Source organism: Trichomonas vaginalis, chromosome I, assembly GCF_026262505.1.
Source record: "Trichomonas vaginalis G3 chromosome I, whole genome shotgun sequence".
Lineage (NCBI taxonomy): Eukaryota > Parabasalia > Trichomonadida > Trichomonadidae > Trichomonas > Trichomonas vaginalis.
The window spans coordinates 930,319-947,719 of record NC_067203.1 but is presented as its reverse complement, the minus strand read 5'-3'; the positions used below and the strand labels follow the sequence as shown (position 1 = coordinate 947,719).

Genomic DNA, 17,401 nt, shown 5'->3' with positions numbered 1-17,401 from the left:
AATGTAAATGTTTCTCTAATGTTTACATTTTGTAAGTATAACGAATAAAAATGACGCACTTTTTTTACAAAGTCAAATTATTGTTCGATTTTTGCAGCTTGTAAACGATCAATTGTATAAAGCAATTGATATTAGCACGACATAACTGAATAATTCTAATATTGAAATCAAAAGCCCTTAAAATATCATGATATTTTAATTTCATAACAAATCTAGGAGACTATTTGATGAAAACATATCCGATGTGGGTTTTGTTGTATTATATAACTTGTTATTGACTTCTTAGCTTTCCAAATTTTTTTCGATAATGAGAAAACAAATGAAAAATCAACATTTGGTCCATTTAAAATTTGATTTGTTTACATTTTTTTTACTTTTTGAATTTCAATTTATATTTTCCTCAAGAAATACTTTAGATTTTAAGAAACTAAATCATATAATCTACTAAGAAAATATATTAAATCCTATAATACTCAAAGTTTTGTGATAAATCCGATCTTTTTTATTTTACTTTTATTATGTTTTTGCAAACTTAAGGTCCTCACTAGGTAAAACATAATACTCTTTGAAGTTAAGTATTTTCACAAAGAGAGGACCAACAATATCAAAAGATTGAATAAAGATTTGTATTATTTTATTTATTTTTAAGAACATGTTTAAGAACCCTCATTATCTCCACGAATATTGCATATTTTTCTATTCTAAGACCACCAAAATTACGTTTTAATATAGAAAATAACATATTTATGTGATGCTAAAGTCGAAGTCCTTAAAAATTAGTGTTAAACATCCATTTATTACAAAATTGAAGAAATATGTGTAAAATATAACACATAATTTAGTTATTTGACTCAATTATTAGTTATGCAATATCGATTGTGTTTATATCTGCGTTATATCACGAGATGCATTGAATTGTCATAATTAGATCACCGTAAATCTTATCAATTTTTGATACACTTCCGGTGAAAAATTTAGCCTTGACAATAGGATGAAATATATTGTAAAAAAATAAATTTTAGATTTTGAAGTTTATCATTTCGAATAATGAAATATAAACAATACAAATTTTCTGTCGTTTCGAGATTCATAAATGATCGGAATCTTCCAGCTCCGACTGAAATAGAACTTTCGGAAGCTAATTTTCAAGGAGTGCGGGACAAATTTGCCAAGTGTCACCTTTCAATAACCTTAAATTACGCTTTTCTAATTTTTAAAAATAACCTTAAATTATATTTGAGGAAATTATGTCTATGATATATGTTTTATGCTAGAATCTTGGAGTTTTCATGCACTACACAAGAGCTCCAAGGTTCCAAGAGTGAATGCTCAATAGCAATTATAGAGATGTACCTTTTCAAAATGACTTTTACTGATTAAATTTAATCAATAGAAGACATTTTGAAAAGGTACCTCTACAATTAGATATACAAGAGATTCAAAGCTTCATTTCAGATAGATTTGAAACTTTGAAACTCTTGGTAGATTTTGAGTGAATGCTGACAATCATCTTTGAGAAGGTTTTCTTAAAGAAAACCTTCTCAAAGAGGTTTCTCAGGAGCCCTGAGGCTCCCTTTCGTAATGATTGGGAGCCTTGGGGCTCCTGAGACGAAGAATGGCTTCGCCGAATCTTTGATCAGCAGAGGCCAAATGAAAAGGCCTCTGCTGATGGATTCTCAGGAGCCCTGAGGCTCCCTTTCGTAATGATTGGGAGCCTTGGGGCTCCTGAGACGAAGAATGGCTTCGCCGAATCTTTGATCAGCAGAGGCCAAATGAAAAGGCCTCTGCTGATGGATTCTCAGGAGCCCTGAGGCTCCCTTTCGTAATGATTGGGAGCCTTGGGGCTCCTGCAGCAGAGTATCGCTCCGCTCCATTAATTTTTTTTAAAAAAAGTGCCGTGTGGCAAATTTGTCCTGTTCCCGTATGATTGGTATCATAAATTAATTGATAAATAATTTGATGAATTTATCGATTTAATATGATATATTGTAATAAACAGAAATTCATCAAAAGTGACAGCTCTCAATTTTTTGACATTTGTAAATTCTAAATTGAATGAGAAAAATGAAATAATACTAGGCATAATACAATATTCTAGATTTAATTATAATTAGGAAAAAGTTAGTTTTGAGAGTACTTTTCATAGGCATATAGAATGAAATCTTCTGAAAAATAATATCACATAAACTGTTGCATGCTAAGTTCGGTCAACAATAGGAATTGAGGGGAAATTAATCGTCGAGGAAGTACGATTATGTAAAGTAAAAATGTTGTGGGATTTTTAATATTGTATATAATTTTATAATAAAAATTTTGTGAGACATTTTAAGAAGCACATATAATTTTTTGAATTTAAAAATTAAAGTAGTGTTGAATGAATTTAGTGATTAATTTAATACGGATATTTCTCAAAATTAATCAAAAATAGGTTTTCAGAGAACTTTTGAGATATCTTTTCAAAATGTCTTTTTGAAAATATATAAGTATTATATCAAATTGAAAAAAGGTATTTATCAAAATTCTAAATTCTTAATAAAAAATAACTTTTCAGAGGATTGTGATTTTGAAAGCATGAGTAATAAGTAAAAAATATCTACGATTTTAATGAGGGAATTGTTCCTTATGAGGTATACATTATAACTATATACCTCATAAGGAACAATTCCCTCTTGATAGCTGGGAAACTTTCTCTGAATAACTTATCATTTGGAGAAAGTTTCCCAGCTATCTATTAGAAACTAAAGGCTGTGAGGCACTAATATATAATCAGTGCCTCATAGCCTTTAGTTTCTTATTAAAAACGAGAAAACTTGTTCGAAATGATAAACAATTTCGAACAAGTTTTCTCGTTTTAAGGAGGGAATTGTTCCTTATGAGGTATACAGTATGAATATATACCTGATAAGGAACAATTCCCTCTTGATAGCTGGGAAACTTTCTCTGAATAACTTATCATTTGGACAGAAAAAGTGACACTTTACATGGCAAAAAATAGAGCCTTACTTTTGAGATACTTGAGATTGAAACTGAATCTTATGAGGCGGTGATCTTGAATCACTACCTCATAAGGTTCAGTTTCATATAAAATTTGTTGCAATTTGTTATTCTTTTGCAATTATTTCTTATAAGATTTTACATCTTTTAGCGGGGAATGTTTGTTATCATGTATATATTATAAATATCTACACGATAACGAACATTCCTCGCTAAATTGCTGAGAAACTTTGAGGAAATGTCGAACAATTTCCTCAAAGTTTCTCAGATTTATATAGATCACTAGAGTCCCCTAGGCACTGATTCTGGTTCAGTACCTAGGAGGCTCTAGTTCTCTAACGAACTGATAAAATGTTTTTAAATTTTTGGATATTGCTACCTGTGAAGCACTGACTTCAAGTCAGTACCTCACAGGTAGCAATTACATTGAAAGATGGGAGAAACTTTGTCCGAATATTAAACTATTCGGACAAAGTTTCTCACATTTGTAGTGGAGATGGAAGGCTTTGAGGTATATTGTATTAATATATACCCCAAAGCCTTCCATCTCCACTTGAAAGTGTCCAAACTTTGGGTTAATACTTTGCAATTAACCCAAAGTTTGGACACTTTCTAGGAGGAATTGGAGGGTAAGAGATATACATTCATATGGTATATCTCTTACCCTCCAATTCCTTCTTAAAATGGGAGAAACTTTGTCCGAATGTTAAACTATTCGGACAAAGTTTCTCCCATTTTTTGAAGGAATTGGAGGCTATGAGATACTGATGCAATGTCAGTAACTCATGGCTTCCAATTCCTTCCTAAAACTCATAAAAGTGGACATTACATGCATATAAAATTTGACATGTAAAGTCCACTTTTTGTGAGCGGGGATTTGACTCCGTCAAATCCCCTTTTTCGTTTACGAGAAAGCCAAATTCTCTCAAAAAGTTAAGTAGGACCAATTTTTTATAAAAAAATCCAATTTCATTATGAATGTTAATTAATTTATATAATTATTGAATAAAAAATTTTCTTTGAGATTATGAAAAGTTCTTTGAAAAGTTATTTTTTCTCATTTTTAAATATTGTATTAGCCTATTTATTTATAATCCAAATTAAATAACTTTAAATTCAATATTTAAAGAATAATTTTGAAGGAATTGAGTTACTTCCCCCGACGATAAAATTGAGAGGTTTACATTTTGACCGAACTTAGCATGCAACAAAACTCATATTATTTTCTAATATATAACTATTTTATATAAAAATCAAATTCAATGATCTTAAAAGCGAAGCATAAACCTCAAAATTTACGAATATAATGAGTGGGAATATAATGCTTATCTATCATAAAACCATATGAAATATCAATTTTTGCTTTACGCCTAATTTTTGACGACAATTAGCAAAAAATGTTAAATGTTAACACTCAGTCCATTTGAATATGAAAAATAAAATTGACTTTGATTAAATGTTTTTATTTATCATGCAATTCTTCTTGCGACCAAAGATTTGAATAAAATTTCAAAAAATAAGATAGCTTAAAAAATAATATACGGTAGTGTTTACTAATAGATGAATAGTATATAAATTCTATTAAAATGGATTTGATCCAAAAAAATATAAAACCAAAAATAATTGTTATAATTTAAATGAAGAAGTAATTTAAAACGATTTTATTTATGATCAAATTTTATATATTTTTTTGGGTATAGTCCACTAAAAATTTTTAAGTTTTGACAATGAAAATAAGCTCTGTGACCATGTAAATATATATCTATGCAAAACGAGAGGTTATGCCATAATTTTTTTTAGTTATCAAATTTTCCTTTTTTTGAGAGAAGTCTCTCAATAATTTGAGAAGAATCTTTGATATAAAGAGATACACATTTGTAGAACGAAGTAAGTGTTTTCCAAACATTTTATATGTTCATCCTGTATAACAATATAAAGCTGCATAGTGCCATCTTCTGCGTTTGCTATTTTATGTACTTTTCATTGAGATAATCCCTCTTCTCGGGTGATTTTAACAGTCAACTCAATTTTAGAATAAAGATTTCATCAAAATGATTTCGAAATTCGGATATTGATTATATAAATAGCACTGTTAACATATTTTGGATGAGTAAAAAATACCTTGTTTTGTATGCATTTAGTACACCTTTATTTTTGATTAAAACTATAAAATTTTTATTCCTTATATAATAAATAGTATATGTTACATAAACATGAAATTCAATAGCATTCAATTTTGGATTTTTTAGATTTAGTAAATTTTAGAAGAAATAAAATCGGCAATCAAAATAAAGAAACTTTTTTTGTATCTTCTATGATTACCTTTTGGTACTAAATTTTGCATTAATAAGTAAATTATCTGTATTATTCTGTGAGCACAAGCCCTCAGTTATGCTGGTAGTGAATGAGGAATCGTCATTTTGCGAAGAGAACGCGATTATTAAGGTAATTTTGAGAATTGTCTTGAATTATTTAAAATTAAAGTTAATTGAATAGGTAGGATAACTAGCCTTTGCTAAATTTGTATAATTTGACCTTATTCTAGTTGGATCTGAGAATATTTTGCTGAAATAATAAATTATATCGCCGATTTATGAAAATTTCTCTGATGGGACCGACTCGCTGAAACGTATTAGTGTTAATGGTAACTTGTCTGAATTTTCAAATTTTTTTCGAAATCCAAAAAATCACAAACAAAAGCATCAAAATTAGATTTGCATTTAAGGTTTTCATTTTTTTTGGAAAATAAAAATATTTTTTCCCCAATAAAGTTTATTTTTACTTTTGAGAGGAATAGAAACGTTATTTTGGAATTTTGAAACGACAGAAATGTTCCATTTTTAATAGATTCTTTGATTGAACCGTTATCCATTGAAAAACCTCGATTTTAAAATGTTATTCCAAAATATTCATCTAATGATATAGTATATATTTATTAATTATTACTTTTTATTCAATTTTCACTTTTGGCGGGATTTCATTTTTTTTGTTGTATGGGCCATATTGTTCACCCAAAACGGAAAACAAAGGCAATGCATAACATTTTACTCCACGAACGTCGTCGACTCTCAGCGCGACAGATGCTTGGTGCTTGCATAATGACCGGAATGCCATATACAAAAGGTGCTCGCTTTCTTTCTCTTTGTGGAACTAAGCCCCCTGTGAAGAGTGGTGTCATGAGACAACAGAGATTTTGTGACGATAAGATTAGAAGACTTAAAAGTATTTCCCTAATGCTGTCGAGAAAGTCCTTCAGTGGTTACTTATCCATTGATGCAAGATGGACGCACAGGCGAAACTCGCCAAGTTGTACAGTAACTGCGCTCGATGCTGTCACAAAAAGAGTTCTTGCATGCGTGAACATCAACCATATTGGTGGAAACAGACAGCATGCTCAGTATTCCGGAGCTTCCAACAATATGGAAAGTGCTGGAACTCGAATCATCTTGAAGCAATTAAAGAAATACAATATCTTGAAAGATGTTAAAGAGATTATTAAAGACCGAGATAACAAAAGTGTCTCTGTCTTTAAAGAATTTGGCGTCTCTCATCTTGAAAGATTCGATCCAGGTCATGTATCAAAAAATATCTCAAAAGATTTTACAAAGTTCTCAGCTTCTCATAAGACAGTTGAAGTTTTCAACGACAAGACTCAGAAGATTGAAAAAATAGAGAGACCTTTCTGGGGTCTGAATGCAAGCCTAAGTATGTGGCTTTGGTCATGTTTTGCCGAAGAAAATATTGACAAACGTACGAAAATGTGGGAGAATTGTGTCTACCATTACGTAGGCAATCATTCTTTTTGCGAACCGCACAATTACAAATGCTTTGAATGGCAAAAAGGTGTCAATTCGATCCAACTTCAATTCATGCTCTATGACTGGGTTCACAAATGGACACCCATAGTTTCCAAAGTTTCTTCCATTGGATCTACCTGCATGAATGAAGCGTTTAACTCCAAAATTGCATGCTATTTGGACAAATCAAGAGCCTGGAAGAACATTAACATTAGAGTTAACGTTGCAATCTTAGAATGGAATGATCCAGAGCATTTTCTCGGAGATATACAAAAAGCATTACATCTTCCCCCACTTCCAGAAGATTGTGTCAAATCATTTGAAGAGAATTGTTACTCCAAAATGATATTGAAACAAAAAACTGTTACAAAAGGTTCTAAAAAACAGAACAAATACAAAAAATTCATTCAGAGTGTACCAGGAGGAGATTATCAAGTTTTCAAGTCCGAATGGGAATCAGAAGACGAAGACATTGATGACTTTGATTAACGAAAATTACATTTTATTTATTGTTTTTGTTTTTAATTAAATTATTATTATGCTCATTTTCTTATTTTGATTTTTTCTCATTATGATATAAATAATTTATTAATGCATTTATCCAATAATTATGCTATGATATTTTTATGCCTTATTTCATTTCTCTTATATTTGATAATCTGGTAAAATATAGTTCAGACTATAATCATTTTAGATTATTGATATATTTATATAGGTTAGAATAAAATTAGTTTCATTTTCTACTTTTATTTTGAATTAATAATTTATAATATCAAATATTATGGCGTAACCTCTCCTTTAAAATATAGATATATATAGGCCTATAGAGTTTATTGGCACTCTCAAAACTCTAGAATTTTGAGTTTACTATACCCTTAATATTTCAAATTAGATTTTATCAATTTATGGCACATATTTCACGCTTTCAGTATAATGTTGAATCACTATTAAAATATCTTAAATTTGAATAACATTACCATTTTTCATTACATGAATATGACATAATTGCTCTTATGAACTATGATATGCTACTTCAATATCATAAGCAATACATCTGACATAATATAATTGATTTTTATAAATGTTTTCTTTTTCAAATTCCGTTATTTGCAAAACCATATCTGGTTCATGGCCTTATCTAACAATCCTAGCGACAAGAAGCATTAAAATTATAATATTTCTCTTTAATTTTTAGTCGTTTGAGAAAAATAACTTTGATAAATGCATGAATGCAATTTCAGTATTTAAAAAAGTATCTACGACAAATAATAATTTCCACTATTATATTTAATCGATTTTATATTTAGAGCCTCTCAATATAACAAAAAAATGTAAAAAAGGCCACAATATTATATTAGTTTATAAATTGAAAAATTAATACCTATTACTTATAACAAACTGATATTATAAACTAAGGATGTCAATTTGGAAGAAAAGTGAGAAAATTCCTAAAATGCTAAAAATGAATTTTCCAAACGTACGTTTTTATCTCATTTTTTTGATTTTGAAAAAAATTTGGAGAGAAGAACTCTTCGTTTTTGAATTTTATCACGATGGTTTTAAAGTATATTAGACGCATGTATTGGTATTACTATTTTTGTATATTTTGAGAGAAAATCCCTAAAAAGTGAGAAAATCTAAGACGGTTTGAGAAAATATATAAACTATTGAAAATTTGAATTAAACTTCTAATTTGGAAAAAAGAAATTTGGAAAGAAGAAAATTCAAAAATCGAGATTTAGACTCAGCATCAAATGGAGAACAAAATGTTTCTTCATATGAAGGAAAAAAATTTTCTTGTGAAGAAATAGAGTTTTGAAAATTTTATTGTATGTAATGAAATAAACAAATATTAAAATTATTTTTTGATAACAAGAAAATTCCCAATAGAAAATATTTGAGAGAAAGAAAAAAGAAAATTGAAAAATATTACTCTCCTTTATATTTCATGAGATTTTAAATTTATTCTCATCAAATTGACAATTTTATACGTTTAGATGAAAATAATTGATTTTGCTTGAAATAAAAATTATTGTTTGTTTACAGCTATCAAATAGATTTTTGCTATTTTGATTAAAATTTGTTAATCAAATTAATAAATTTTTTGTAAATATCTTAAATATCTGGATCACTCACTGATACAATGAATTGAACGATAAAAATAATACAAACTCAAAAAAAAAAAAAAAAAAAAAAAAAGGGAGTGGGGCTTCCAGGGGCTGCGCCCCTTCTAGCCCTGAAGATGTTTAAAAAAAGTTGGAATTGAGGTAAAATTAGATGTTTAGTTTCATGGAACTTGACTGTCCATTGCATCTGCCATTTGTTGGTCGTCTTCTGATGGTGTTCTTGAATTTTATTCTTCTTCGGGTACAAATTCGTCATCATCAGGTGAGTCTTGTGGTTCATCTTCTTGAGTAGAGTCTTCTTCTTCAACATCAAAGTCATCTGGTGTATCGAACTGAATGTATGAAAGCCAAATGTTGTATGTGTTTTCCAATTGGCTTTCAAACTTGAGATACATTCCATGCATGAGTGTTATTTCAGTTTCAACGTAGAGTTGCTGACGTGGCTTGAAGACATGCATGAGAATTGGTCCTCCAAATTCGTCCTTGAAAAACTTGCAGTAGCAAACATAAACTGAGATAGAGTCTCCTTCTTCAATGTCTTCTGCTTGGTTAACGAAATGAATAGCAATTTTGCGTACTTGAATTGTGTTGTTGTCTGAGTAAAATAATGGTTTGAACTTGGGGTTGAGTGAGCTAAGACATTGCCATTTTGCTGTTTCTTGTCCGTACTCACGTTCTTCTTCGTCATCCTGATATCCGTAACTCTTTAATTTGAATTCGACCCAAAACTGTTCGACTTGTTTTGCAGCTTTGGGTGGAAGACTTTCAATAAGCTGACATATAGTTCTGTCAACCATTATCTTTGTTATTGTTGGAAAATAGTTGACAATTGTGTCACCTAATTCGAATGGGTCAGGTGTTTCTTTTTGTAGTTTGGTAAAGTCTGCAAGAACTTTGTTGAGTTGTTCACAATATTCTTTGTTAAAAGTTGCAGGAACTCTTTCTTCTGGCTTTGAATTGAAGTATTCTTCAGACAATCTGAGTAGTATTTTGCGTAGTTCAGCGTTGCTGTGGTTCTTTGTAATACGGAGCTCGTTTGGTATTGTTTTTGGTAGTGAAAGTGGCTTTGGATTGAGCGAATTGTCTGTTCTGCTTGGAGAATGTGTAGATGCTGCAGTTTGATGTTGAGGCTCTAAACCTGTGGGTGCTGAAAGTTTGCAAGCAATTTCTTCAGGTGAATTTGGAGCGAACACGCTAGCGAATGCCATTATGAAAAATAAACTGTTTTTTTTGGACTACTCATAGAAAAGTTTAAAATAAACCGTTTTCGTCAACGGTAACCCCCTCTATTTTTTTATTTTATTTAATAGTTACCGTTGGCAAACCGTTCCATCTCAAATATTGAATGAACTATAAACGTTTTTTGTTTTCTATATATACTTTTTTGTCCAACGGTAAAACTTTTTACACAACGGTTTTTGAGAGTCGTCGCCGTTGACTTTTTTTGTAGAGCACTCAAAATAGTATAACTTTGTCCGGACAAGTAAGGGTCTATCGTCGCTACAGGAAAAGTTACGGGCGTTCCAAGGAAGTATACTTTGAGAAGCCTTTTCCCCTTATAGAATGAGATAGGACGGTTATTTTACAAAAATGACAACACTTTGACCGAGTAGTTTTTTGTGCTGAACAAAAAGTGTCATATAAACATCTGTCAAAAACCGCTTTTTAACTTCACTTAAAATGCCACGTAAGCTACGTAAGAATATACGTAAGAGGAAGAGAGCATTGAAACATCCAATAGTAAAACTAACACCACAACAACAGTTGCAACAACAAATTATGAATGACCCCACTATGTTGCAACAAATGTCAAGCAACCCTATGCTTTTAAACCGAGTTATTGGTGCACAAAGTGGAGGTTTAAGAGCGGCACTTTTAGCGAAAATGGCAGGCTATGGTGGAGCTGCAGACGGAACAGCTTATAACCCTCAAAGTCAAATGAATTTGAGTTCACTCAAAAATCAAATAACAGATGTCAAAAAGTCAAACATAGACATACAGAAACAAATAAGTGAAAACGAAAAGAAACTAGAATATGACAGACACACAAAGAAACTCAATGAGTTAAACGTAGAGAAAAAGAAGAAAGAAGAACAACTGAAAGAACTAAGTACAGAGGAATATGCGAAAAAAGTGTCAGAAAAAGCAGCAGAAGTAGCAAAAATGGAACAAGATGTCATAAATTTGAAAAACCATACTACTCAATATAAAGTACTGAAAGATGAAGAGATAAAACAAAAAGCCCTGAAGACATATATGGATAGCGATGAGTATAAAAAAGAAGTTGAAGCAAATGTAAAGGCAGAAAAACTTTTACAGTTGCAAAACCAAACCGTACAGTATGAAAACTTAGCACAAGAAAGTAAAAATAACGACGCAGCCATGCAAAAGGCAATGAAAAGCGCAGAATATATAAAAGCTAACAATGACTGGTTAGATGCCCAAGCCAACGCTAAAGCAGCCCAACTCATAGGGTCAATAAGGACAAAAATACAAGCGGATGAAGATAGTTCAAATGAAGCTTTAACAAATGCTGACTTTAAGAACGCTTTCGAAGCTCTTCATAGTAAGGTGAAACAAGTGAACGACTTCTCATCTGGAAAGAAACTGAAGTCTGAAGGTTTCGACAAAGAGTTAAAAGAAGTAGCACAAAATATGACGAAAATAACAGATGCAGCAACGAGACAGGCAGTTCAAAGTGCCTATGACGCCGTTAGAGCAACTGTTGTGAAAAGTCAAGAAAAAGAGTTACAACAGACCAAAACAGACCTAGTAAATGCTTTCTTAAAAACGAAAAGTCAGGTAGGACATTACGCTGCAGATGGAACATATGTGCCAGCTGGTGGAACTTATATACCACCAAACCCTCCAAGAGAAGCACCTGCACCAGGACTACCTAGAACATTTACATCGTCACATGGACACAGACACAGGCATGCACCAAAACCAACACAACAACCAACAGTTCAAAATCCAACACAACAACCACCTCCACAACCAACACAACAACCAACAGTTCAAAACCCTGCACAACAACCAACACAACAACCAGCACAGCAACAACCACAAACAGAGCAAGGACATAAAAGAAGTAGAGAACAAGGAAACCAAGAATTCTTAAAAATGCTTAAAGAAGAGTGTGGTTTCCCAGATACTGTTGACTTTAGTGACAGATATAAAGAAGCTATTGGAAAGTTCAAGGATGGAAATACTGACCCGAACCTATTTAGCTTTATGGCTCAGCACCAAAACGGATATAATCTCAAACCTGGAAAATACAAGCTCGTTAAGGGATATGATTTAATAGCATATCATCCAAATGACATGGATGAATTTACTCCGAGATATTTGATGTCAGAGCTAAATGACAATTCAACTTTCGTCATGAAACGCGTAAAAAATAGAGACGGAACGAAAGAACAAAAGCTTATGAATGCGGATGACGTAGATAGGGAAATTGTTGAAAACGGTCTCGGAATATATGAAATGCCAGCAGATGAGGTACAAGAAACTCCACAGGAAGAAGTTCAGATACAACCAGACATGGAAGAAATAGTTCAGCAACAACAGCTAGAAGAGCCTGAAGGAAACGAACAAGTCCTTCCTTTGGAAACTAACTTCACAGAACTAGATGAAGATTTGGAACAGCCGAAAAATCTTGACCCTCAACAAGAGTATGCGGAGAATATGGAATATTTCCAAGAGTCTAAAAAAAATTCGGCTGACATAGTAGAAGAATATCGAAAAATGTTTGCCGACATACAAAAGACTCCAACACAGATGAAAATATTCAGCATAGAATGGAAGACTGAAAAAATGTACACAAATACAACAACCCTTTTTACTTACGAGCATTTAACGTTCAATCTTCGGATGAACTCGGTGAAAATAAAAGGTTAAATTTCAAGAAAACATATAGAAATGAAACATTGTTTAAAGTTCATTCAGAACCTAACCAAGATGGAAACAAACCTACTTTTGTTTCTGCAGACGATGGAACTACAATGAGATGGGGTCATAAAGCTAATCCGGATAGGTGGTTCATAAACTTACAACCACAATTCCAAGAAGTTGTAGACGCAATGGAAGTCAATGGTGAACCAGATGTAGCTGGTATTTTCAGCGCGGCTTTAATGCCATTGAAAGATATGAAAGATGCAGATATTTTGGACCAGTATGAAATGAACATGGCTGATGGAAATATAACACCTGACGTTCTAGAACATTTATCTCAAAGAACTACACAGAACCATAGAGATGGTATATTTGGTGAAGAGTTTAGAAAGAAAGTTAGGGAGATAGAAGGAAGAGAACCTATTGTACATGACCTTGCAAACGAAAGTTTACAAAATGTCATAAAAACTTACTTTGCAGACAATGAACCGAGAAGGGATGAATATTTAAGAAAACTCAAATGGACAGTACCAAATGAAATGTTAGTATTGAAAAACATGTTCCTTGACAAAATAAAACCAACTACAGAAATAAACGACGCAAGACTGAAAGATTGGGTAAAAGCTTTCCCATTCACAAAAGATATAGTTGGTAACATGGAAAGAAAACCAGAATGGCTACAAAAACATATATTTGGAAACGAGCTTATTCCATATGGACAGGCACTGTTTGAAGAGCTTGAACCGGAAACTCAGGAAAGAGTCATGCAAACAATACGCGAAGACTCAAATACAACTATGACAAACTCTTTCTAGGATATAGGTTACCTGAGATGGGCGACCAGAGCCAAAAGGCAAAAAGGACATGGGAAATTTGCAACATACTAGATGAACATAATGCAAAGATGCAACAACTTCAAGCAGAGGGCAATGAAGGAAAAAGAAGAGTTAAAAACTCAGTCAGGAAGAAAGTAAAGCTTGGTCCACGTGGGTTCTATTATGACATATAAATCCAACTATTCTATATTTTTACTCATATGAAATGTACGCCGCTCAGAATATAACGCCAACAGTTTTGGATGCTATGAATGGAAATGTTTCCGAATGGTATAACGAATGCGACAATGCCATTAGAAGGTCAGAAATAGTTCCTGGAACTTACGAATATACAACTGCTGTTTCTTATGGAAACGTAGGTGAGTTTGGAGAAGGTTCTTCAACAACAGTAGATATTGCTTGCGACAGGTTTCATATAATTTCTATTGACAACTCATTCTTATACGTGGAACAAGACATTGAAATAAAACCTTCTGCCAAGTTGTCTGACAAGAAAGGTTGCAATGGAATTTTCTATGTCGGATACCAATATGCTCCAGAAGTTTTCATGGGATATAAGATATATTCTAACTCTGACTTAGTTCAAACAGTAACATGGGCAAACTATGAATGGTTCGCTTTGAGAAACTCAGTACAACCACAAGCTAGAGAACAAACAGACCAGTATGCAACTATTGAGAAAATAAGAAGACTTGACCCTAACGTTCCAGGAGTTTATGTTAACCTTTCTGGACAAAATGCAGCAGCAGTAACCAAAGTAAAATTGAAACTTAGAGTTCCTTTGTCATCTTTCCTCATCTTCAGGTTTTTAAGATACTTGCCAAACTGGGCAGGAAAAATTTCTATCGAACTTACTCCAAGCAAAAATAACTTAGTCATTGCACCAACACAAGACCCATTCACTCTTACAGAAGTAGTGGGAACAAATAAAATGTCATTCGCCGACTTTTGCAAAAACAAAGTTGACTTAGACTTTGGTTTCTCAAACCTCAACACTGAAGTAAACTATTATTTCAATGCTGCTGGAGATGCTTGGGACCCAGTTAAGTTCACATGCGAAAAATTTGAATGCAAGAGAATAGAAAGCAGACTTGCAGTCTATATGTTGGACCCAGATATTTCAAATGCTTTAGCTGCCAAATATATTGCAGTTCCACTTATGTTCCCTATACACCAAATATCTGTCAAAGACTTTGCAGGTGAAGTTGGAAACCAAAGTGCTGACCCAGGTGCAAGAACAGATATTGCCTTAACAACTGCAATGAAACATGCAGATACTATGTTTGTACTGTTCAGACGAACTATAAATGACTATTCTTGTTTCTACAACCCTGGTATTAAATATCATATAAACATAGATGGCAAATATTATCCAAGAGAAGAATATTCTACAGTTGAGGATATGAGGTCATACAACTTGACATTAGATGCTATGAACTTTAACAACAACTTCACAACAACCATTAACCCTGAAATGCAAAGTTCTATTATGCCATATGTGAAAGTATGGACTCATACAGGAGGTCAAAAAACTCAATATACAAATGGAGACCGTTCAAACTTTTGGCTTGGCATTCCATTTGCTGACTCAGAAGACTTTATGGGTGGTATTTCAACTGTTGGTACAGTTCAAATACAATATACTGGTGACAGAGACGGTCCAGATGAATTGAAAGCAAAGAAGTTTACAAAACCAATAGCACTTTTCACGGAAGATGCTCTTTTGAAGATTCGTTCGATGAAACCTGCTGGGGCTCCTCAGATTGGCATAACGACAGCTTCCATCGAGCAGATTTTGGCAGCAGGTCAGTAAGTTGTTCTTGAACTGACTTCTCTCCGTCAAATATTGACAGTACGCCAGTTTTGACATAATATTGTATTATAAACTTACCTTTAGAAATATCGTCAGTTTTGTTGTTATATTTTTGTCTGCTTCAAGAACTTTCACCATCTCGGTTATACCAACTTTCTTTGCTTTATGAAAATATTTTGGTTCAGCAAAGACTGCTATTCTATAACATTTTCCATTGTTTGTATAAAGAACTATTCTGTCAATGAACTTGTATTGTTTGTGTGTGTAAACTTTGTTCTGCTTCAATTCGAAGAGATACTCAAATACGTCCATCTTTTTATTCTAAGTAAAATGTCATTTCCGAAAAATAGAAGCGTAAGTGTTTCAAAAGGTTTAATGGCGGTGGCAGATGTGAAGTTAAATTCACCAACTCAAACAAACAGTCAAAGTGTTGTTGTCAATGTCAAAGAAAGAGATGTTGAAGTGGGGAAACCATACGAAGACGAAGATGGTATAACAATAGTTCCTGTAAAAGAACAACCAACATATCCTGAAGTTAGCAGAGACTTAAGTTCTGTTGCAGATATTCGAAACGACTACCAACAACTTAAAGACAAACTTAAAACTCAGGAGAAGATTTGTCAAGCTTTGGGTATAATGTTAAACTTGGTTGAGCACAACCCTGTAAAAGTGAACTCATATGTCATCGCACCTCATGAAGTTTTGAAAGAACTATTGAAACTTTTGACAGAGGCAGACGATATAAACATCAAAGAAATAGAACCCGACATTGCTTGCTGTGGTGTTTCATATAATGTCATTGACAAGATATACGTTATGAAAGGAGGTGAAACGTTGAACTTAAAATATAGTTTCCCAGACGTTATAAAAATATTTGACGACCACAACATTTCATTAAAATTTATTTGCTAAGTAAATGGCAGAAGACATAATGGTTTATACTATTACGACTAAAAACCCTGAGTCATATAATTCTATAACAACAAACTTACAAAGTCCTCAAGGACGATATTGTAAACTAACCTTAAACACAATGACGACTAAAGCCTGTTTTGCTCTTTTGACACCAGAAGACTTTATTGTTGTGAATGGTAAAAAATACTCCTTTGAAGATACTTACTCAGATATACCACCAACAGGTTTTGTTGACTTATTTAATACTTTAAGGACGGATGTAACATGTGCTGCAACTAGAGCAGGTTTCATTATGTTTGGATGTCCGACTGAGTTTAGTATAAACGATATGAGCTATAATACAAAACTTATATCTGGTTTTTACTACCAACAGTTTCCTATAACAGGAAAAGGTGTCATACAAGGAATGTCTATTCCATTGACATTAAGCACACCAATCTTATATATTGTTTCAAACTTAGGTTCAAAGTGTTATTCGAATGTCGACAGAAACTACTATGACCAAAAGATACTTATGCGTATAAACAATACTTTCTCTGCTGGTTTGCCTATTGTTCATTCGAATGCAGAATTTTCAACCTTAGTGAACTCAAACACTTTGGCAAGTATAACGTTGACATTAGTTGACGCAAACTTTGTTCCTGTAAAACTTTTATGTCCTATGTATTTGTCAATGACGGCAGAAAGTTTCGAATTGGAAGATGCAACTGGTGAAAGTATTGTATTACAAGAACAACTTCAACAACAAATAGCTCAAGAACAACAAATGCAACAAATGGAACAACAAAGTCAAGAATAAAAAAAAAATATTTTTTTTTATTTTTATAAAAATGTACAGAATAGATGTTTCAGATTTTTATGACTTCCAAGCATTCAGAAATATGTGTCCATTTAGAGACTATAACAAAGCAGTCGAGAATTTGAAACGTTTAGTCATTTATGTTGACTCTGCCCCAGAATGTTATGTCATGAAAGAATGGGATGTTGTCTTTAACAAACCAAGAGCAACAATAGTTTCAGAACAAG

At 32.5% G+C, this 17,401-nt stretch overlaps 8 protein-coding genes and 1 pseudogene across 9 annotated transcripts, besides 7 other annotated features; 8 read left to right on the top strand and 1 right to left on the bottom strand.

Moving 5' to 3' along the window:
* The first annotated feature begins 1,150 nt into the window (after window positions 1–1,150).
* Window positions 1,151–1,921: a mobile genetic element.
* Window positions 1,922–1,989: 68 nt separating this feature from the next.
* Window positions 1,990–2,026: a mobile genetic element.
* Window positions 2,027–2,605: 579 nt separating this feature from the next.
* Window positions 2,606–2,946: a mobile genetic element.
* A 20-nt stretch (window positions 2,947–2,966) lies between these two features.
* Window positions 2,967–3,906: a mobile genetic element.
* A 780-nt stretch (window positions 3,907–4,686) lies between these two features.
* Window positions 4,687–4,708: a mobile genetic element.
* Window positions 4,709–6,032: 1,324 nt separating this feature from the next.
* Window positions 6,033–7,666: a mobile genetic element.
* TVAGG3_0905530 (uncharacterized protein) lies at window positions 6,414–7,280 on the top strand (the record flags this gene model as incomplete). Its single annotated transcript, XM_001321430.2, has 1 exon — window positions 6,414–7,280. One exon carries the CDS (start codon window positions 6,414–6,416, stop codon window positions 7,278–7,280), a length of 867 nt encoding a protein of 288 aa, XP_001321465.2.
* Window positions 7,667–9,144: 1,478 nt separating the features above from the next.
* Window positions 9,145–10,125, bottom strand: TVAGG3_0905510 (uncharacterized protein; the record flags this gene model as incomplete). Its single annotated transcript, XM_001283428.2, has 1 exon — window positions 9,145–10,125. The coding sequence occupies one exon, from the start codon at window positions 10,123–10,125 to the stop codon at window positions 9,145–9,147; it is 981 nt and encodes a 326-aa protein (XP_001283429.2).
* Window positions 10,126–10,129: 4 nt separating this feature from the next.
* Window positions 10,130–17,401: part of a mobile genetic element that runs on past the window's edge.
* On the top strand, window positions 10,598–11,340 carry TVAGG3_0905500 (protein of unknown function, DUF4106 family; the record flags this gene model as incomplete). The annotated part of the gene is made up of 1 exon (XM_051251548.1): window positions 10,598–11,340. A coding segment is annotated over one exon (743 nt), but the record flags the coding sequence as incomplete, so codon positions are not given.
* On the top strand, window positions 11,739–12,038 carry TVAGG3_0905490 (protein of unknown function, DUF4106 family; the record flags this gene model as incomplete). The annotated part of the gene is made up of 1 exon (XM_051251547.1): window positions 11,739–12,038. The coding sequence occupies one exon, from the start codon at window positions 11,739–11,741 to the stop codon at window positions 12,036–12,038; it is 300 nt and encodes a 99-aa protein (XP_051077121.1).
* TVAGG3_0905480 lies at window positions 12,041–13,091 on the top strand (annotated as a pseudogene). Its single transcript has one exon. A coding segment is annotated over exon 1 (1,051 nt).
* On the top strand, window positions 13,853–14,693 carry TVAGG3_0905470 (protein of unknown function, DUF4106 family; the record flags this gene model as incomplete). The annotated part of the gene is made up of 1 exon (XM_051251546.1): window positions 13,853–14,693. A coding segment is annotated over one exon (841 nt), but the record flags the coding sequence as incomplete, so codon positions are not given.
* On the top strand, window positions 14,750–15,460 carry TVAGG3_0905460 (protein of unknown function, DUF4106 family; the record flags this gene model as incomplete). The annotated part of the gene is made up of 1 exon (XM_051251545.1): window positions 14,750–15,460. One exon carries the CDS (start codon window positions 14,750–14,752, stop codon window positions 15,458–15,460), a length of 711 nt encoding a protein of 236 aa, XP_051077119.1.
* On the top strand, window positions 15,836–16,372 carry TVAGG3_0905450 (protein of unknown function, DUF4106 family; the record flags this gene model as incomplete). Its single annotated transcript, XM_051251544.1, has 1 exon — window positions 15,836–16,372. The coding sequence occupies one exon, from the start codon at window positions 15,836–15,838 to the stop codon at window positions 16,370–16,372; it is 537 nt and encodes a 178-aa protein (XP_051077118.1).
* Window positions 16,782–17,174, top strand: TVAGG3_0905440 (uncharacterized protein; the record flags this gene model as incomplete). The annotated part of the gene is made up of 1 exon (XM_051251543.1): window positions 16,782–17,174. One exon carries the CDS (start codon window positions 16,782–16,784, stop codon window positions 17,172–17,174), a length of 393 nt encoding a protein of 130 aa, XP_051077117.1.